The sequence below is a fragment of the Hemiscyllium ocellatum genome, chromosome 12 (genome assembly GCF_020745735.1).
Source record: "Hemiscyllium ocellatum isolate sHemOce1 chromosome 12, sHemOce1.pat.X.cur, whole genome shotgun sequence".
NCBI lineage: Eukaryota > Metazoa > Chordata > Chondrichthyes > Orectolobiformes > Hemiscylliidae > Hemiscyllium > Hemiscyllium ocellatum.
The window spans coordinates 76,104,891-76,128,094 of NC_083412.1; the positions used below are offsets into that span (position 1 = coordinate 76,104,891).

General features: G+C 44.3%; 1 protein-coding gene across 1 annotated transcript in view; it reads right to left on the reverse strand.

Moving 5' to 3' along the window:
- Window positions 1-9,733: 9,733 nt before the first annotated feature.
- hunk (hormonally up-regulated Neu-associated kinase) overlaps window positions 9,734-23,204 on the reverse strand; it is a 74,802-nt gene continuing 61,331 nt past the window's right edge. The window contains exons 9-10 of the mRNA XM_060833184.1: window positions 16,784-16,922; window positions 9,734-12,350 (exon numbers count right to left, since the gene is read on the reverse strand). Of these exons, the coding sequence (XP_060689167.1) occupies window positions 11,683-12,350; window positions 16,784-16,922 (807 nt within the window). The 3' untranslated portion in view covers window positions 9,734-11,682. The remainder of the gene's footprint in view (window positions 12,351-16,783; window positions 16,923-23,204) is intronic.

Genomic DNA, 23,204 nt, shown 5'->3' on the forward strand with positions numbered 1-23,204 from the left:
TTTTCCATCAACCACCACCCTCTGACTTCTTTCAGCTAGCCAATTTCAATTTCACAGCGTCAGAGACCCGGGTTCAATTCCCACCTCAGGTGACTCTCTGTGTGGAGTTTGCACATTCTCCCTGTGTCTGCATGGGTTTCCTCTAGGTGCTCCGGTTTCCTCCCACAGTCCAAAATGTGCAGGTTATGTGAATTGGCCATGCTAAATTGCCCGTAGTATTAGGGGCAGGGGTATATGTAGGGGAATGGGTCTGGATGGGTTGAGCTTTGGCAGGTCGGTGTGAACTTGTTGGGCCGAAGGGCCTGTTTCCACACGGTAAGCAATCTAATTAATGCAGTAGTCTACAATGGGGAATCTTATCAAATGCCTTACTGAAATCCATATACACTACACCAACTGCTTTACCCTTATCCACCTGATTGGTCACCTCAAAGAACTCAATAAGGTTTGTGAGGTACGACCTACCCTTCACAAAACCATGTTGACTATCCCTAATCAACTTATTCCTTTCTAGATGATTATAAATCCTAACGCTTAAAACCCTTTCACAATCAAAGTATGGCACGCAGGTCTATAATTTTCAAGGTTGTCTGTACTCCCCTTCTTGAACAAGGGAACAACATTTGCTATCCTCCAGTCTTCTGGCACTATTCCTGTAGACAATGACGACATAAAGATCCAAGCCAAAGGCTAGTCAGTCTCCTCCCTGGCTTCCCAGAGAATCCTAGGATAAATCCCATCCGGCCCAAGGGACTTTGTATTTTTACACTTTCCAGAGTTGCTAACACCTTCTCCTTATGCACCTCAACCCCATCTAGTGAAGTAGCCTGTATCTCAGTATTCTCTTTGACCACATTGTCTTTTCCTAGTGTGAATATTGACGATAAGTATTCATTTAGCACTTCCCCTAACTCCTTTAATTCCATGCAAAATTTCCCACTACGATGCTTGATTGGCCCTACTCTTACTCTAGTCATTCTTTTGTTCTGGATATACCTATGGCAAGTCTTAAGGTTTTCCTTGATCCTATCTACGAATGTCCCCTGCTGGCTCTTCTTAGCTCTCTCTTTAGGTCTTTCCTGATTAACTTGTAACTCTCAACCCAATCTAGTCCCACCTGCCAGCATCCAACCCATATCCATCCAAACCCTTCCTATTCATATACCTATCCAAATGCCTTTTAAATGTTGCAATTGTACCAGCCTCCACCACTTCCTCTGGCAGCTCATTCCATACACGTGCCACACTCTGTGTGAAAACATTGCCCCTTAGGTCTCTTTTGATAAAGTCCCACATAGGAGGTTAGTGAGCAAAATTAGGGCACATGGTATTAAGGGCAAAATACTGACATGGATTGAAAATTGGTTGGCTGACAGGAAACAAAGAGTAGTGATAAACGGCTCCCTTTTGGAATGGCAGGCAGTGACCAGTCGTGTGCCGCAGGGATCAATGCTGGGACCGCAGCTTTTTACAATGTACATTAATGATATAGATGAAGGTATTAAAAGTAGTATTAGCAAATTTGCTGATGACACAAAGCTGGGTGGCAGGATGAAATGTGAGGAGGATGTTAGGAGAATACAGTGACCTGGACAAGCTAGGTGAGTGGACGGATGCATGGCAAATGCAGTTTAATGTGGATAAATGTGTGGTTATCCACTTTGGTGGCAAGAACAGGAAGGCAGATTACTACCTAAATGGAGTCAAGTTAGGTAAAGGGGCAGTACAACGAGATCTAGGTGTTCATGTACATCAGTCAATGAAAGCAAGCATGCAGGTACAGCAGGCAATGAAGAAAGCTAACGGGGCATGTTGGCCTTCAGAACAAGAGGAATTGAGTATAGAAGCAAAGAGGTCCTTCTGCACATGTATAGGTCCCTGGTGAGACCGCACCTGGAATATTGTGCGCAGTTTTGGTCTCCAAATTGAGGAAAGACATTCTGGTATTGAGGGAGAGCAGCATAGGTTCACGAGGTCAATTCCCAGAATGGCAGGACTATCTTACACTGAAAGATTGGAGCGACTGGGCTTGTATACGCTTGAGTTTAGAAGGCTGATTGAGACGTATAAGATCATTAAAGGATTGGACACTCTGGAGGCAGGAAGCATGTTTCTGCTGATGGGTGAGTCCCGAACCAGAGGACACAGTTTAAAAATAAGGGGTAGGCCACTTAGAACAGAGTTGAGGAGAAACTTCTTCACCCAGAGAGTGGTGGGTGTATGGAATGCTTTGCCCCAGAAGGTTGTGGAGGCCAAGTCTCTGGATACTTTCAAGAAAGAGTTGGATAGAGGTCTTAAATATAGTGGAATCAAGGGTTATGGGGATAAGGCAGGAACAGGATACTGATTGAGGATGATCAGCCATGATCTTAATGAATGATGGTGCTGGCTCGAAGGGCAGAATGTCCTACTCCTGCACCTATTGTCTATTGTCTATATTTTTCCCCTCTCACCCTAAACCTATGCCCTCCTCGACTCTCCAACCCCAGGGAAAAAACTTGTCTATTCATCCTATCCACGCCCCTCATAATTTTGTAAACTTCTATAAGGTTGCCCCTCAGCCTCCGACACTCCATGAAAACAGCCTCAGCCTGTTCAGCCTCTCCCTGTAGCTCAAATCCTCCATCCCGGCAACATCCTTGTAAATCTTTTCTGAACTCTTTCAAGTTTCACAACATCTTTTCGATAGGAAGGAGACCAGAATTGCACGCAATATTCCAATAGTGACCCAAACAATGTCCTGTACAGCCACAACATGACCTCCCAACTCCTGTACTCAATACTCTGACCAATAAAGGAAAGCATACCAAAAGCCTTCTTTACTATCCTATCTACCTGTGACTCTTCTTTCAAGGAATTATGAATCTGCACTCCAAGGTCTCTTTGTTCAGCAACACTCCCCAGGACCTTACCATTAAGTGTATAAGTCCTGCTAAGATTTGCTTTCCCAAAATGCAGCACCTTGCATTTATCTGAATTAAACTCCGTCTGCCACTTCTCAGCCCATTGGCCCATCTGGTCAAGATCCTGTTGTAATCTGCGGTAACCTTCTTCGCTGTCCACTACACCTCCAATTTTGGTGTCATCTGCAAACTTACAAACTGTACCTCTTATGCTCGCATCCAAATTATTTATGTAAATGACAAAATGTAGTGGACCCAGTACCGATTCTAGTGGCACTCCACTGGTCACAGGCCTCCAGTCTGAAAAACAACCCTCCACCACCACCCTCTGTCTTCTACCTTTGAGCCAGTTCTGTATCCAAATAGCTAGTTCTCCCTGTATTCCATGAGATCTAACCATGCTAATCAGTCTCCCATGGGGAACCTTGTCGAATGCTTTACTGAAGTCCATATAGATCACATCTACTGCTCTGCCCTCATCAATCTTCTTTGTTACTTCATCAAAAAACTCAATCAAGTTTGTGAGACATGACTTCCCATGCACAAAGCCATGTTGACTATCCCTAATTAGTCATTGCCTTTGCAAATACATGTACATCCTGTCCCTCGGGATTCCCTCCAACAACTTGCCCACCACTGACGTCAGGCTCACTGGTCTATAGTTCCTTGACTTGTCCTTACTACCCTTCTTAAACAGTGGCACCACGTTAGCCACTGTTCCTCTGGCACCTCACCTGTGACTATCGATGGTACAAATATCTCAGCAAGACGCCCATCAATCACTTCCCTAGCTTCCCTCAGAGTTCTAGGGTACACCTCATCAGGTCCCTGTTTCCACACAGTATGGATTCTCTTCTTAGCAACTAGGGATGAGCAATAATTGCTGGTCCAACCCAGTAACGCCCACATCCCATGAATTAATGTTAATAAAAATCCTTTTTGGAAGTACTAGAAACACAAATATATGATAAAGATATAAGATAAAGTTTATGATTGTTCATGTGTGTCTTCGCCATTTAAAAAAATTATTTTAAAAAAAATCAATGTTTAATTTACAGTATCTATTTTTCAGAAGTAATTAATGAGTGATCCACCATTGAGAATCAGATAAAATCAAACACCAACATTTGTGGAATGCAGAAATGCACTTGGAGAGCTTCAGAAAAAATGTCTTGGACAGTATTGAGGTTGGTTCTGTTTGTTTTTCTTTGTTATCCTACTATTATATAGTAGTTTTACTACTACTACAGGGCATTTATTAGGCTGTAATATGGAGCTTTGGTCTCTTTACTTATGGAGGAATCATGAAGGAATGCTGTTGTACAAGGTTCTGAAAGATAAAAGATTGGTGATTGCATTATACTCCACTCGATATGATGACATCATACAGTCCTGGGTGCAGAATTGAGGAGTCCAGCTCGATATTCTGACGTGGCCAAACATGTCATATATATGGCACCTGATAATCTTAATTCTCATTAGTCAATGTACCTATTGCAACTGTACCTATCATGCTATAAACTACAGATTGCTGGGAAAACAAGTTGCCATTCCATTCAACATGCACCAGTGCTTCATGCTCTACCACTGTTAACCAAACCCAGTCGAGAAAAGACTCTACCCCAACCATTAGCTGTTCGAGATTGGTTCTGTTACACATATAAGTTCATTCCTGATGAAGGGCTCCGGCCCGAAACGTCGAATTTCCTGTTCCTTGGATGCTGCCTGACCTGCTGTGCTTTAACCAGCAACACATTTTCAGCTCTGATCTCCAGCATCTGCAGACCTCACTTTTTACACATATAAGTTCAACCAAGGTTCACTAAATTGATTCCCATGACAAGGACTCAGGACAGAATTCTTACAGGAGTCTGAACAACATGGGCTATGGCGAGATTTGTGGTTAAAACAGGCACCAAGTCTGGCAAGGCTGATCTCAACATCAGGAGGATCTCATCCATGATTTATACTTGCCGTGGTTTCTTGCTAGGCAGCAGCGAATTGCTAATTAAAGGGGATTATTTCTTGTCAAATGCCTTCTTGATGGCCCAACTTGCCTCACTAACATGCAACTTTCTATCTTACCAAACAAGCTGGATGTCGAGTAAACTTGACATGGAAAGAAGAGTAGGTACCTGGCGAATTCAGCTCGCCAACTGTTCTGAAGAACCTCTATGTTGTACACTGGGCACCAACATCAAAAGCACACTCGATGAACAGCAGCCACACACACTTAACAACCATAGACATGAGCATCTGATATGAAAGTGAGTGTTATAGGGTGCAGGTGGAGAGATATCTGCAATGATTGAATGGATACCATAGAGAACACGAAGGGTTAGGGTGAGTGACAGCAAGTGTGAGAACATATTGCAGGAATGAGTGAGCGTGGTATTGCATTGGCCTTGGTGAAAGGTGGGTACAGTGCTAGAAATACAGTGTGAGTTATCAGAGAGAAGATGGCTGCACATATAGCGATCGAGTAGTGAAGGTCATTGTCCTACATTGCATTCCTCCAGATGGCTGAGTCTGCACTGACCTGGATGGCAACCTCAGACAAGGCTAGCATGTTCGGGTGGTGTGGTCTCCACTCCAAGCTCTGGGAGCAAGATGTCCCACTCCTTTCCCTCCAGCAGAATCTCCAGGTCACTTCCCTCAAAGTCCGGCTCCCATTTCCCACCGGCAATTTGGGACAAACTTCATGCCCTGTACAGTGCAGCTCCATATGGCTGGTGCTTATCTGGGTGCATAATGGGCTTTTAAAGATGATGTGAACACAAGGGATGCCACTTAAGTCTGGGATGCCCAGTTGTTCTGGGAATAGTGGCTGGTAAGATGTGACTAGAAATGTATGTGAGGGATACCATTGAAGTTTGGTAGATAGTTAATGAGGGGAGCTAAATAAGATACAGCAAGAAATTCAGTATGTCGCATTGCAAAAATTCCTTAAAAAAACTCAACGCAGCTTGGACTTAGCTAAAAACCTGTTAAAATTCAGCCCACAGGAACAGGAATAGACTGTTTAGCTTGTCAAGCCTGCACTGCCATTAATATAATCTTTGCTGATCAATGCCTTCATGCCTTTTATCCACACTATCCCCATAATGCCTTGGTAATCAGAATTCTATCAATCGTGATTTTAAGTTCACTCAGGGTAGCGAATTCCAAAGATTCATAACTCACTTACTAAAATAAGGTTTCCTCTTTACAGTCCTAAATGGTTCCCCCTCACTATTACATTTTAGACCTCCACAACAAGGAAAAACACCTTACCTGCATCTACCTTGTCCATCCGCGATTCCAGGACTGGGCGACTGTCTGTGTGGAGTTTACACATTCTCCCTGTGTCTACACGTGTTGCCTCCAGATGTTCCTGTTTCCTTCCACAGTCCAAAGATATGCACATTAGGTGGATTGGCCATGCTAAATTGTCCATAGTGTCCAGGGATGTGCAGGCTAGGTGGATTAGCCATGGGAAATGCAGGGTTCCAAGGATAGGGTGGGGGACCTGGTTCTGGGTGGGATGCTCTTTGGAAGGTAAATGTGGACTTGATGAGCTGAATGGCCTGCCTCCACACTGTAGGGATTCTAGGATTCCTCTAGATATGGAATAGAGTTCATGATGATCATCTCTCATTCTTTGAAACTCTAGAGAATAAAGGCCAAGTTTTCCCAATCTCTCTTCTCAGGACGTCCCTGCCATGCTGGGAATAATCTGGTGAACCTTTGTTACACTCCCTCTCTGACAACAATATCTTTGTTGAGATAAGGAGACCAAAACTGTACACAACACCGCAGGTGCCATCTAATCAAGCTGCTGTGCAACTGAAGCAAGCCTGCAATATTCGTATGCTCAAACCCTCTTGTGATAAAGACGAACATTCCACTGGCTTTCCTAATTATCCTATTATGTGCAAAGGTACCCTTTGCACATCTACACTTTCCAACCTCTTAATATTTAAAAAAATACTCTGTACTCTTGACTCTCTGACCAAAATCAATAAACCCACATTTTTCCACATTATATTCTAGCTGCCAAGTTTTTGCCAACTCACTAAGCTGTTCAAATCCTCCTAAAACCACTTTACATCTTCTTTACAATGTACATTCTTGCTTAGCATCGCATTATCTGCACAAGTGGAAATATTTATTACATGTGGTCACTATGTCCAAATCATTGAAAAATACTGTGAACAGCCAGAGCCCCAAGTCCATCCACACACCTAACCCCGCCCCCACACCGAACCCCACCCCCACCCCGATCGCCGTCCCCGCCCCGATTCCCGCCCCCATGCCTAACCCCGCCTCCACTCCCAGCTCCAGCCCAAAACCAGGTTCTAGCTCCCAGCCCTGCCGTGTTTTCACCATCCCTCCAGACCTCCCCCTCTCTGAGGATGAAAGATCAGTCTTCAGCAGAGGCCTCACCTTCATCCCCCTACACTCTCAGATTAACGAGTTCGACACGTGGCGAGACATTGAACAATTCTTCCGCCGCCTTCGCCTCCACGCCTACTTCTTCAACCAGGATTCTCGCCCACCCTCTGACGACCCCTTCTCCCGCCTCCAACACACCCTATCCACCTGGACACCCCGTGCTGGCCTCTTACCCGCCCTCAAACACTTCATAGCCGCGACATTAACCGCCTCAACCTGTCCACCCCTCTCACCCACTCCAACCTCTCACCCTCGGAACGTGCAGCCCTCCACTCCCTCCGTTCCAACGCCAACCTTACGATCAAACCAGCAGGCAAGGGAGGCGCGGTAGTAGTTTGGCGCACCGACCTTTACACCGCTGAGGCTAAACGTCAGCTCATGGACACCTCCTCCTACTGTCCCCTTGACCATGACCCCACCTCCCACCACCAAACCATCATCTCCCGGACCATCCATAACCTCATCACCTCAGGGGATCTCCCATCCATCGCCTCCAAACTCATAGTCCCACAACCCCGCACCGCCCCTTTCTACCTCCTGCCCAAAATCCACAAACCTGACTGCCCCGGCCGACCCATTGTCTCAGCCTGCTCCTGCCCCACTGAACTCATCTCTGCATACCTCGACACGGTCCTGTCCCCCTTAGTCCAAGACCCCCCACCTACGTTGGTGACACCACACACGCCCTCCACCTCCTCCATGATTTTCGCTTCCCCGGTCTCCAACGCCTTATCTTCACCATGGACATCCAGTCCCTGTACACCTCCATCCCCCATCACGAAGGACTCAAAGTCCTCCGCTTCTTCCTTTTCCACTGTACCAACCAGTACCCTTCCACTGACACCCTCCTTCGACTGACTGAATTGGTCCTCACTCTGAACAACTTCTCTTTCCAATCCTCCCACTTCCTCCAAACCAAAGGAGTAGCCATGGGCCCCAGCTATGCCTGCCTCTTCGTAGGATATGTGGAACAGTCCATCTTCCGCAGCTACACTGGCACCACTCCCCACCTTTTCCTCCACTACATTGATGACTGTATCGGTGCTGCCTCGTGCTCCCACGAGGAGGTTGAACAGTTCATCCACTTTACCAACACCTTCCACCTCGACCTCAAATTTACCTGGACCGTCTCAGACTCCTCCCTCCCCTTCCTAGACCTCTCCATTTCTATCTCGGGCGATCGAATCAACCTCCTACCATCCTGCCCCCTGTAAAAACGCCATCCCATATTCACAATTCCTTTGTCTCTGCTGCATCTGCTCCCAGGAGGACCAGTTCCAATACCGAACAACGCAGATGGCCTCCTTCTTCAAAGACCGCAATTTCCCCCCAGACATGAACGACGATGCCCTCCACCGCATCTTCTCCACTTCCCACTACTCCACCCTTGAGCCCTGCCCCTCCAATCGCCACCAGGACAGAACCCCACTGGTCCTCACCTACCACCCAACCTCCGGATACATCACATCATCCATCGTCATTTCCGCCACCTCCAAACAGACCCCACCACCAGGGATATATTTCCCTCCCCTCCCCTATCAGCGTTCCAAAAAGACCACTCCCTCCGTGACTCCCTTGTCAAGTCCACACCCCCCACCAAACCAACCTCCACTCCCGGCACCTTCCCCTACAACCGCAAGAAATGCAAAACTTGCGCTCACACATCCCCCCTTACTTCCCTTGTCTGTTAGTGTAAATAAGATGCAACAGCAAGTTGCCAAATTTTACATCTCTCCCAATTTTTATTTCCATAGAGTTTAAAGTTGATGTTGACTTGCAGTCACCTAATTCTGTATCACATTATGTATCCCAGCCTCTTGTGTGGATCAGAGACTTGCAGCTAATGACTGTTGAAGCCAATATAAGCAGTTCACTTTGGCTGAACCAATAAAACAAAAAACGGATTCTGGTAAATGTCACCCAAGAGAAGAATTCTTGATATCAGTCAGGATCCTCTCAAAACTAGAAATGGGATGCACTGGGAAAAACAAGTATTTTCTGATTCACATTTTAGTCTTCATTGCCCCTGACACTCCAATTTTAGTGATTACTGTAGCTGTGCAGTCTTGTTTAAAAAGTTCTTAGACCAGTAAATATCAACTGGCTCCTCAGAGAAATATTACTGAGAGTGTGATTGCCAAACTATGCATAGATAGTTCTATACTAGCCAATAAAATCAACTAAACATTTGAATATATCTTTGGAACATTCCATTCTACAAACTCTAAATGTAAATTTATACACAATTCTGGCATAAAGGGGGTTAATTTGTTTTTTAATAAAATGCCTTGTATGATGTTAAAAGAAAACATTTTTAAAACAATGCAAAGAATTTTAAATCAAGGATATTGCTTTTATATATTACATATGTATATAAAATTGCAAACAATAGTCAGCATTAAATAGTATATGCCAGTTTCTCATGGTATTTGCTAGATTTCATGATCTCTTCAGTTTTTTTGTTAAACGTCTCACCTTCTAACAAAAGAATGCCTAGAATACATAATTACTTCAGAAGAATGTTGACAATTTATATTCAGTAAAAGAATAGAAGGGTGGTAAGGACAAGCCAGGGAACTACAGACCAGTGAGCCTGACCTCAGTGATGGGCAGGTTGTTGGAGGGAATCCTGAGGGACAGGATGTACATGTATTTGCAAAGGCAAGGACTGATTAGGGATTGTCAACATGGCTTTGTGCGTGGGAAATCATGTCTCAGCAAACTTAATTGAGTTTTTGATGAAGTAACAAAGAAGATTGATGAGGGCAGAGCAGTAGATGTGATCCATATGGACTTCAGTAAGGCATTAAACAAGGTTCCCCATGGGAGACTGATTAGCAAGGTTAGATCTTATGGTATACAGGGAGAACTAGCCATTTGGATACAGAACTGGCTCAAAGGTAGAAGACAGAGGGTGGTGGTGGAGGGTTGTTTTTCAGACAGGAGGCCTGTGACCAATGGGGTGCCACAAGGATCGGTGCTGGGCCCTCTACTTTTTGTCATTTACATAAATGATTTGGATGCGAGCGTAAGAGGTACAGTTCGTAAGTTTGCAGATGACACCAAAATTGGAGGTGTAGTGGGCAACGAAGAATGTTGCCTCAGACTACAACAGGATCTTGACCAGATGGGCCAATGGGCTGAGAATTGGCAGATGGAGTTTAATCCAGATAAATGCGAGGTGCTGCATTTTGGGAAAGCAAATCTTAGCAGGACTTATACACTTAATGGTAAGGTCCTAGGGGGTGTTGCTGAACAAAGAGACCTTGGAGTGTAGGTTCATAGCTCCTTGAAAGTGGAGTCGCAGGTAGATAGGATAGTGAAGAAGGCGTTTGGTATGCTTTCCTTTATTGGTCAGATTATTGAGTACAGGAGTTGGGAGATCATGTTGCGGCTGTACAGGACATTGGTTAGGCCACTTTTGGAATATTGCGTGCAATTCTGATCTCCTTCCTATCAGAAAGATGTTGTGAAACTTGAAAACATTCAGAAAAGATTTACAAGGATGTTGCCAGGGTTGGAGGATCTGAGCTACAGGGAGAGGCTGAACAGGCTGGGGCTGTTTTCCCTGGAGCGTCGGAGGCTGAGGGGTGGCCTTATAGAGATTTACAAAATTATGAGGGGCATGGATAGGATAAATCAGCAAAGTCTTTTCCCTGGGGGCGGGGAGTCCAGAACGAGAGGGCATAGGTTTAGGGTGAGAGGGGAAAGATATAAAAGAGACCTAAGGGGCAACGTTTTCACACAGAGGGTGGTACGTGTATGGAATGAGCTGCCAGAGGATGTGGTGGAGGCTGGTACAATTGCAACATTTAAGAGGCATTTGGATGGGTATATGAATAGGAAGGGTTTGGAGGGATATGGACCGGGTGCTAGCAGGTGGGACTAGATTGGGTTGGGATAATACTCTATGACTCTAATAGCACATATATGGAATAAAAACACAATCTAAATGTTTCTCAAGTATAATACCTTCAGCCCTTTGATGAGTGGCTGCCTACAATGTCAAAAAATTCAGCATCAGTTGAAAAGTTCACAATTCTTAAATGAAAATGATCCAATGAACAATGTTTTTTTTACAAAGGTTTTCATGCTGTTATTACACACAGAATCAATTAACTTTGTGCTGTTTCAAATTATACAGATACGTGAACAAACATTTGGCCTTGCACCATTCAAACTAGCTTTGCATTCTAAATTTAGATTAAATATTTTCAAGATATGTTCCTGAGAAACTTTACGAAGAAATATTCATGGAAAAAATATAGTGAACAATTCTGCAAACTCGATGTGTGTCCCTTTGAGATAAGTTACATCAACATTTAATTCTGGTTGACAACTGAAATCAGCACTGGGGTTCCAGACTACCAGAAGTACACAGCATCTTCTGTATAATATCTGATGTGGGAAACTCAGGACAACACGTTTCTTTGGGTCTGTCTGTTTTTAATTGTATCGTTTGATTCCGTTTTCTCAGCATCTGACCAATGCCCATCATTGGAAACTTGCCCCTGCTTTTAACCAGATAAGGATTGCCCATTTCAATGGATCTTGCATCATTGGAAACAGATGGAATATGGGACACCATCTGGGATCCCATAAGGTCTTTCTTTTCTTCATGCGTTGGAATGGTGTGACTAGGATGACTCAGTGTTTTCATGGACCTTAAACACCCATGCTGCTGAATTGAAACTGCAGTCTGTTCAGTGGATGAGTAAGACAAAATCCCAGATGGTCCCATGGCTTTCTGCTGAGAAATTAGTTCAATTTGATCTTGCCCCTTGCAGGTAGGATATTTACTGTTCACAATGGGATAGATGCCCTTTGCCCCTTGTTTTGTGCTCACAGTTTCTAGTGGCTGACAGCCATGTTGTCTGATAGGCATAGGGGTTCTGGGGAGAGGACAATTCATTTCCAAATACTCTAAGGATTGTGAGCTGACACATCCATTCTTGCTGGCTCTAGCTTCACCTGCTGGCGTAGCTATAGGAAGGTAAGGTTCCAGAATCAGCCCTGTAGACAGAAGATTAACATAAAGTTTGAGACTTCCTCACAGCAATGATAGTTGAAACAGCTTCTTCTCTCAATAATTTTACGACCAAAATACAACATACAGCGAAAGAATTCAGATATTTTGCAGTGACGTTACTCCCTCATTTTAAGATACTCTCATTATTGTTTGAATGCTTAGTACTTTTATAATAAATTCATCCTCTGTTATAATTGAGACACTACTTATTTTTAAAAACCATTGCTGCAATGGAAATCAATTATTTATATAAACCACAAAAAAGCATTCCTTTGGGACCCTGAAAACAATCAATTGCTGAAAATCACAGCGCATCAGGCAGAATCCATGGAGAGACAGCAAGCTAATGTTTCAAGTCTAGATGACTCTTTACAGAGGTGGAACCCTATGGGACCCAATTGAACACAGAATTCCAATCAGAAAAATACCCCTCAAACATTCTCTGCTTCCTGCCACTCAGTCAATTGTGGATCCAACTTGCTAAATTTCCTTGGATTCCATATGCTCTTGCCTTTGGTCCCATGCGAAACCTTATCAAAAGCCTTGCTGAAGTCTAATTAGAATATACCAATAACATCTACACACCTGATCATCTCTTTGAAACATTCCAGCAAGTTGGTCAGACATGACCGCCCCTTAAAAAAAACAATGCCTCTCCGAATACAGATTAATTATGTCCATCAGAATTGCTTCCAACACAATCCTCACCACTGAGGTTACACTGACTGACCTATAGTTTCATGGTTTATCTCTTGCTCCCTTCTTGAATAACGGTACCACATTGGCTGTCCTCAGTCCTCTGGCTCCTTTCCTGTGGCCAGTGGGAAATTGAAAATTACTGCCAGTGCCCCTATTTCCTCACATGCCTCACTTAAAAACCTGAACATTATTTCACTCGGCTTGTGGATTTACCTACTTTTAAGCCTGCCAGACCACTCAGAATCTCCTCTGTCTATGCCAATTTCTCTAATTGTATCACAGACATTCTGTGCGTATATTGTCCCTCTCACTAGTGAACAATGACCCAAAGTATTCATTGAGCACCCTACTTTATATCCTTTGGCTCCACGCACAAATTACTGCTGTGGTCGTTCATGGACCCTCCTTGTTACCTTTTTGCCCTTAACTTACCTGCAACTTAGGACTTTTCTTTAGTTTTCCTGCCAGTATCCTTTCATCTCCCCTTTCCCTTCTCTTAATTTATTTTTTCAGTTCACTCTTGCACATTCTATACTCCTCTATGGCCACTTCTTGAGTCCTCATAAGCCTCTCTTTTTCTCTTAATCCAAAGTTGTACATCCCTTGATATCTAGCATTCACAGGATTGATGGTCCCACCCTTTTTCTTTAGTTTGAGTTTGATTTATCATTGTCACAGGATAAAGTGAAAAGTGTTGTTTTGCCTGCTATACAGGAAGCTCGTACCATACAAAGTGCATCAAGATAGCAGAGTGCAGAATACAGTGCTGCAGAGAAGATGTAGAGTGAGAGTTCAATATTAATATTTGAGAAGTCCATTCAAAAGTCTGATAATAGCAGGGAAGAAGCCGTTCTTGAATCTGTTGGTACATGCATTCAAACTTTCAAATTTTCTCCTGATGGAAGAGGGTGGAAGAGAGTATAACTGGGTTGAGACGGGTCTCTTATTAAAAAATGAGGTCTGCAGATGCTGGAGATCACAGCTGCAAATGTGTTGCTGGTCAAAGCACAGCAGGTTAGGCAGAGATGCTGCCTAACCTGCTGTGCTTTGACCAGCAACACATTTGCAGCACGGGTCTCTTATTAGGTTGGTTGCTCTCCCAGGACAGTGGGAATTACACATGGAGTGAATAGATGGAAGGCTAGTTTGCGTGATGAACCGGGCTGTGTTCGTGATTGTCTGTAGTTTCTTGCATTCTTGGGAAAAGTAGATGCCCATACCATGCCATGCATCCAGATAGAATGCTTGGGCTGTTTCTCTTGGAATGCTTGGACTGTTGAGGAGCCTAATTTTTTAGAAATAAAATTTAAGAAGACCTCTTTTGTCTGTGAGTAGAAAAGAATATATAAAACGTAGAACATTACAGTGCAGTACAGGCCCTTTGGCCCTCGATATTGCGCCGACTGGTGGAATCAATCTGAAGACAATCTAACCTACACTACTCCATTCTCATCCATATGGCACAAACAAAAATAGAATTTGCTAGGAAAGCTCAGCAGGTCTGGCAGCACCTGTAAAGAAAAATCAGATTTAACGTTCCAGATCCAGTAACCTTCCCTTGAACTGAGGAAGGGTTACTGGTCTCAAGACATTAATTCTGATTCCTCTTCACGGATGCTGCTGGACTCGTTGAGCTTTTCCGGCAATTACTGTTTTTGTTTCTGACTAACAGCAGCCGCAGTTTTTTTGATTTTTATTAATGAATATGCGGCTGCAATTTCAATTGCTAGCGGGTGTTGAGAAGATTTGTAGCTCAGGTTGAGGTTCTGGATGTAGGTTTGTTTTCAGACGTTTCATCACCATACTAGGTAACATCATTATTGACCTTCTGGTGAAGCACTGGTTGTATGGCCTGCTTTTTATGTATATATTTAGGGTTTGTTGGGTCAGTGATGTCATTTCCTGTGGTGATGTCATTTTCTGTTCTTTTTCTCAGGGGGTGGTAAATGGGATCCAGTCAATGTGTTTGTTGACAGAGTTCTAGTTGGAGGGCCATGCTTCTAGGAATTCTTGTGAATGTCTCTGTTTGGCTTGTCCGAGGATGGATGATTTGTCCCAGTCGAAGTGGTGTTCTTCCTCATCTAGTAAAGATACTAGTAAGGGTGAGTCATGTCTTTTGGTGGCTAGTTGATGTTCACGTATCCTGGTGGCTAGTTTTCTGCCTGTTTGTCCAATGTGGTGTTTATACAGTTCTTGCACGGTAGCTTTGCATAAGAAAAACCTTGCAAGACACAGTGGCACAGTGGTTAGCACTGCTACCTCCCAGCAGCAGAGACCTGGGTTCAATTCCTGCCTCAGGCGACTCTCTGTGTGGAGTTTGCACGTTCTCCCTGTGTCTGCGTGGGTTTGCTCCGATTTCCTCCCACAATCCAAAAATGTGCAGGTTAGGTGAATTGGCCATGCTAAATTGCCTGTAGTTTTAGGTGAAAGAGGGAATGGGTCTGGGTGGGTTGCGCTTCGGCGGGTCAGTGTGGACATGTTGGGCCGAAGGGCCTGTTTCCACACAGTAAGTAATCTAGTTTAATCTAATCTAAACTGTAACAGAGGCTCACTGATGATGTTACCTAATATGGTGACGAAACGTCTGAAAACGAACCCTCCAGCTCAGCGAGCAAACTTACATCCATTTCAATTGCTGTTTGTTGGCATCACTCTACCTGCTATCATTATACCATTATTACTGCTTGACAAATGTTGACAATTTAGCATAATCACAGGTAGGCGGTGGGGAAAGGAAGGTAGCCACTTGTAAACTCAATTGTGATTAACAGATTGAAGAGTTTGTTGAAGGATTGGATGTGGAGTTACTAATAAAATGATTATTTTTATGAGGGAGGAAGTAGTTGAGGGGATTTACATGGTGGTGAATGGGCTTTCCCAAAACAGAAGGTTTTTATATGACGAAGTCACCACCACAACCCCAGCACCCCTCTCCAGAACAAAGTTCCTGTCACTCAGGGAAGTTTTCCCAAGGTGAGTAATGCAAGCCAAGACATTTCCTGATTTTCCAAACTCACTTTGAGTGTGAAAATCCAGGCCATGCTTTTATTTAAAAAGTCCGTGAACTCATATCCCCACCTTCAATGAGTCACGCACATTTGAGTATTCCTAAGACATATTGTGCCTCTTCAGTCTTCCTCCCAAAATGTATTATCTCTTATATTTCTATGTTGAACTTCATTTGTTGTGCTTTCTCTTTCCACCAACCTACATGTTCTTCGAGTCTCTTAATAACTTACTCACCATTTGTTACATTCTTAAGTTTTGTTTCAGATTCAATTTTCAAAACTATGTTCTGTACCTACAAGTTTAGGTAATCAGTATATACCAAGGACCACCAGTGCTCTTAAAACTCAAACTCTGAAGTTTGAAATACACCACCATTCTCTGATTGCTATCCCATAGGCAATTTTGTATCCAATCTGTATTCCCCTTATTTGGATTTCCGTTATGTTGACAACCTCGTACATGGTATTTTATCAAACACCTTTTGAAAGTTTATGTACAGATGCAGTGCATTCATTCACATTCTTTGTTACCTCATCAAAAAATGAGATCGTTAGTCAGTATGATAAAGTCTCCTTTATTAGTCCATGCTTGTCCAACGAGCTTTTAAATTTCTGCTGGATTATTGACCCAGACCTTCCTGTCTGCATATCATCAGAGACTGGATTTATAACTTAACATGAACATCATGATCTCACTGAAGTAGGCTTACCTCTCTCAGATTCGGGAACTTTTTTCTCCTTCAGCACAGTTTTACTGGGACTTAAAGGTTTAGAGCCTCTCTCTGCTTTTCTCACAGATGTTTTTTGGAAAAACTCCACTCCTCTTTCTGGATTCTTGGGCTTCTTTTCCTGTGGAGGTGAAAGTTATATAAAACATCCCTTAAATAAAAATGAAATTTGTAGGACATTGTACATTTGTGGAAGGCATGTCCCCATATTTCTCATCCCCAAGTAAGAGTTTTAGATTTTTAAGATCTTGGAATAGTGCAACTAGCATGAATTTCTGAAGATCACAGCAGATTTTCCTTTGTTCAGGATTATGCAGCAGTTTAATGGTTGCTGTTACCAAAGCAACATTATTCTGGGAACCAGGACTGTAGCTTTAGGGTACAGGACCTTGAGTGTAGGGAGGTTAAGAATAATGCAGCGATCTCTAAGGAGGGTGCCTGTAACCAGAAAGGAGGATTGAAGTGTGTATACTTCAATGCCAGAAGTATAAGGAATAAGGTAGGTGAACTTGCAGCGTGGGTTGGTACCTGGGACTTCGATGTTGTGGCCATTACAGAGACGTGGGTAGAACAGGGACAAGAATGGCTGTTGCACGTTCCAGGGTTCAAATGTTTTAGTAGGATCAGACATGGGGGTAAAAAAGGGGGAGGCGTGGCATTACTTGTCAAAGACAGTATCACAGCAGTGGAATGGACGATGGAAGAGGACTTGCCATCTGAGGTAGTTTGGGCTGAGGTTAGAAATAGGAAAGGTGAGGTCACCCTGTTAGGTGTTTTCTACAGGCCTCCTAATAGTCCTAGAGAAGTAGAGGATAATATTGCGAGGATGATTCAGGAAAAGAGTGAAGGTAGCAGGGTGGTTGTTATGGGGGACTTTAACTTCCCAGATATTGACTGGGAGAGCTATAGCTCGAGTTCATTAGATGGGTCGGTGTTTGTACAATGTGTGCAGGAGGGTTTCCTGACACAATATGTCGACAGGCCAACAAGAGGGGAGGCTATATTGGATTTGGTTCTAGGTAATGAACCAGGCCAGGTGTTAGACTTGGAGGTAGGTGAGCACTTCGGGGACAGTGACCACAACTCGGTGACTTTTACTTTAGTGATGGAGAGGGATAATCGTGCGCCGCAGGGCAAGAGCTATAGCTGGGGGCAGGGAAATTATGATGCAGTGAGGCATGACTTAGGTTGTGTGGATTGGAAAAACAGGCTTCAAGAGAAGAACACTAATGAGATGTGGGGATTGTTCAAGGAGCAGCTACTGCGTGTCCTCGATAGGTATGTACCAGTCAGGCATGGTGTAAAGGGCCTTGTGAGGCAGCCGTGGTTTAGTAAGGAATTGGAGTCCCTTGTGAAAGGGAAGAAGGCGGCATATGTAAAGATGAGGCGTGAAGGTTCAGTAGGGGCGATTGAGAGTTATAAGGTAGCCAGGAAGGAGCTAAAGAGGGAGCTAAGAAAAGCGAGAAGGGGACATGAAAAGTCTTTAGCTGGTAGGATTAGGGAAAACCCAAAGGCTTTCTATAGGTATGTCAAGAATAAAAGGATGACTAGGGTAGGTATCGGTCCAGTCAAGGATAGTAGTGGGAAGTTGTGTATGGAGGCGGAGGAGATTGGAGAGACATTAAATCAGTACTTTTCATCAGTATTCACTCAGGAACAGGACACTGTTGCTGATGTGAATATGGAATCACAAATAATTAGAATGGATGCCCTGGAAATATGCAGGGAAGAGGTTTTGGGAATATTGGAAAGGATGAATATAGATAAGTCTCCTGGGCCTGATGGCATTTACCCCAGGATCCTATGGGAAGCTAGGGAGGAGATAGCAGAGCCATTGGCCTGGATTTTTATGTCGTCATTGTCAACGGGAATAGTACCAGAGGACTGGAGGATAGCGAATGTGGTCCCATTGTTCAAGAAAGGGAGTAGGGATAGCCCTAGTAACTATAGGCCAGTGAGTCTGACTTCAGTGGTAGGCAAAGTCTTAGAGAGAATGGTAAGGGATAAGACTTATGAACATCTGGGTAGGAATAACGTGATCAGGGATAGCCAGCATGGTTTTGTGAAGGGCAGGTCGTGCCTCACAAACCTTATTGAGTTCTTTGAGAAGGTGACTAAGGAAGTGGATGAGGGTAAAGCAGTAGATGTTGTGTATATGGATTTTAGTAAGGCGTTCGATAAGGTTCCCCATGGTAGGCTAATGCTAAAACTTCAGAGGTATGGCATTGAGGATACATTAGAGGTTTGGATTAGGAATTGGCTGGCTGGAAGGAGACAGAGGGTAGTAGTTGATGGATTATGTTCATCTTGGAGCGCAGTTACTAGCGGTGTACCACAAGGATCTGTTTTGGGACCATTGCTTTTTGTTATCTTTATAAATGATCTAGAGGAAGGACTTGAAAGCTGGGTAAGCAAGTTTGCGGATGACACGAAAGTCGGTGGAGTTGTGGATAGTGAGGAAGGAAGTGGTAGGTTACAGCGGGATATAGATAAGTTGCAGAGCTGGGCGGAAATGTGGCAAATGGAATTCAATGTAGCTAAGTGCAAAGTCGTTCACTTTGGTAGGAATAACAAGATGATGGATTACTGGGCTAATGGTAGGCTACTTGGTAGTGTGGATGAGCAGAGGGATCTTGGTGTCTATGTACACAGATCTCTGAAAGTTGCCACCCAGGTAAATAGTGCTGTGAGGAAGGCATATGGTGTACTGGGCTTTATTGGCAGAGGAATTGAGTTCCGGAGTCCTGAGGTCATGTTGCAGTTGTATAAGACTCTGGTGAGGCCTCATCTGGAGTATTGTGTGCAGTTTTGGTCGCCATACTATAGGAAGGATGTGGAAGCTTTAGAACGAGTGCAGAGGAGGTTTACCAGGATGTTGCCTGGAATGGTAGGAAGATCGTATGAGGAAAGGCTGAGGCACTTGGGGCTGTTCTCATTGGAGAAGAGAAGGTTTAGGGGAGATCTGATAGAAGTGTATAAGATGATTAGGGGTTTAGATAGGGTAGATACTAAGAACCTTTTACCGCTAATGGAGTCAGGTGTTACTAAGGGACATAGCTTTAAATTAAGGGGTGGTAGGTATAGGACAGATGTTAGGGGTAGATTCTTCACACAGCGGGTTGTGAGTTCATGGAATGCCCTGCCCGTATCAGTGGTGAACTCTCCTTCTTTATGTTCATTTAAGCGGGCATTGGATAGGCATTTGGAAGTTATTGGGCTAGTATAGGTTAGGTAGGACTCGGTCGGCGCAACATCGAGGGCCGAAGGGCCTGTACTGCGCTGTATCCTTCTATGTTCTATGTTCTATGTTCTATGTGACAGCATGGCAGCAATGCTTAAACTTGAGAGGCATTGTTTTTACCCATTGAGCTTTTCCTGAATCTTACAATTGAAGGCATCCTGAAGATTGCCCATGGGATTTATAAAAGAAGTAGCAAAGAAACAGAAAATCGAAGAGACACAAATGTGAGATTATTTTAACATTTATCTTAAAAACGTCATCAATGCAAGTAAAATTACATGAAGTATTAGAGGCTCTGTTTAATAATTGATGGCTGTGCAGAGCAAAACATACACAGAAAGGAGAACATAAAAGAACGTAATATACAGGAGAGGTCTGGTAATGGAGCACAGATGATGGAGTGAAAGCTACACTGTCTGTGTCACATGAAGATCAGAGAGGCAACACAGTGGGGAAGAGCTGGCCAAGGATAAAATGTCCAGATATTTGGCAGCTGTCATGAGATAACAGTATGGCTGTATCATGAAAGTATGATGGCAGTCCTTTGGGAACTTAGTGTACTTCTCAAAAGACAGCAATTTTTAATGCTAGCATTGTCACAAAGTTGTTGATTTGTCATTTAAAAAGGGCATATTAGCTTTCAAATTATTGCATGAAAAAAGCGTAACTGGAATAAAGAGATACACACACACTGTCCAATTAGGTTAATTTAGCATGTATGGGTAAATTAGGAGAAATATTTACAAAACAACTTATCCAGGTAATGCTTGACAGAATGAGTTTCAAGACAAGTCTAAATCAAAAGCACTGTGGAGATTTTTCCAATGTTTTCATGTAAAAAGCCTCAATTGCTACTTAGTAGCCACCACCTTAGTCCAACAATGGCAATCCAAGTTCAAGCACTGAGACCTGTCTTAACTTCCTCTCAGGAATGCTGCATTGTGGGCAAGTTGTGCCAGAATGTCAAGAACAGCAGCATCGCCCTGACTACAGCAGCCATCAAACAAGAAGTTGCGTATTTTCCTACGTTATTATATCAGGTGGTGGGAGTGATATAGGAAGAGATCCACGTGAACTGCTGGTGACTAACTCCAGCATCAAGCAAAGAAGCTCAACTTTAACCTGGATTATAAGTAAGAGTGGAATGAGAAGCCCAATTTTTCTTCCACAGGCCCTGCAGCCAGCAATGAGATTGTTCTTAAATGTTATACTTACGTTGCTTCTTAAACTATCAGTATATTTTCTCATTGTCTTCCTCTTGCTCTGCTCAAGTTCACCATTCACTACCAATTTACATAAGTATGAGCTAAAGGATTTTAGTTGTCTCTTCACAGTATATGTTAATGATTTAGATAAGGGAACTAAATAAATTTGTAGACGACGCATAGCTGGGTGGGAGGGTGAACTGTGGGGAGGATGCAGTGATGTTATAGTGGATAGGCTGAGTAACTTAAAAAAATGCAATGCAGATGCAGTATAATGTGGACAAACACAAAGTTATTCACTTTGGTCGCAAAAATAGGGAGAGAGATTATTATTTGAATAGCTGTAAATTGAAAAGGGGGAATCTTCATCGATTCTTGGGTGTCCTAGTGCACCAGTTGATGAATGTAAATGTGCAGGTGCAGAGGCAGTACAGAAAGCAAACTGTATATTGACTTTGAAAAGAAAATTCAAGTTCAGGAACATGGATGTCTTGCTGTAATTATGCAGGGCATTGGTGATGCTACACCTGGAATATTGTGTGCAGTCTTATTCTCCTTATCTAAGTTCTTGCTGTAGGCGGAATGCAGGCAAATTCCTGGGATAAAGTGAGGACTGCAGATGCTGGAGATCAGAGCTGAAAATGTGTTGCTGGAAAAGCGCAGCAGGTCAGGCAGCATCCAAGGAACAGGAGAGTCGACATTTCGGGCATGAGCCCTTCTTCAGGAATGAGAAAGTGTGTCCAGCAGGCTAAGATAAAAGGTAGGGAGGAGGGACTTGGGGGAGAAGTGTTGGAAATGCGATAGGTGGAAGGAGGTCAAGGTGAGGGTGATTGGCCGGAGTGGGGTGGGGGCGGAGAGGTCAGGAAGAAGATTGCAGGTTAGGAAGGCGGTGCTGAGTTCGAGCTGAACATAGTCTGGAGTCCGTGCGGGATTACTGAACGTAGTCCGGAGCCCTAGACTACACCTCCTCCCACCCCGCCCCCTGTAAAAACGGCATTCCATATTCCCAATTCCTTCGTCTCCGCCGCATCTGCTCCCAGGAGGACCAGTTCCAATACCGTACAACCCAAATGGCCTCCTTCTTCAAAGACCACAACTTTCCCCCAGACGTGATCGACGATGCCCTCCACCGCATCTCCTCCACTTCCCGCTCCTCCGCCCTTGAGCCCCGCCCCTCCAATCGCCACCAGGACAGAACCCCACTGGTCCTCACCTACCACCCCACCAACCTCCATATACATCGTATCATCCGTCGTCATTTCCGCCACCTCCAGAGATATATTTCCCTCCCCTCCCCTATCAGCGTTCCGAAAAGACCCCTCCCTCCGTGACTCCCTCGTCAGGTCCACACTCCCGCCAACCCAACCTCCACTCCCGGCACCTTCCCCTGCAACCGCAAGAAATGCAAAACTTGCACCCACACCTTCCCCCTTACTTTCCTCCAAGGCCCCAAGGGACCCTTCCATATCTGTCAGAAATTCACCTGCACCTCCACAAGCATCATTTACTGCATCTGCTGCACCCAATGTGGCCTCCTCTATATTGGGGAGACAGGCTGCCTACTTGCGGAACGTTTCAGAGAACACCTCTGGGACACCCGGACCAACCAACGCAACCACCCCTTGGCTCAGCACTTCAACTCCCCCTCCCACTCCACCAAGGACATGCAGGTCCTTGGACTCCTCCATTGCCAGACCATAGCAACACGACGGCTGGAGGAAGAGCGCCTCATCTTCCACCTAGGAACCCTCCAACCACAAGGGATGAACTCAGATTTCTCCAGTTTCCTCATTTCCCCTCTCCCCACCTTGTCTCAGTCTAATCCCTCAAACTCAGCACCGCCCTCCTAACCTGCAATCTTCTTCCTGACCTCTCCGCCCCCACCCCCACTCCAGCCTATCACCCTCACTTTGACCTCCTTCCACCTATTGCATTTCCAACACCCCTCCCCCAAGTC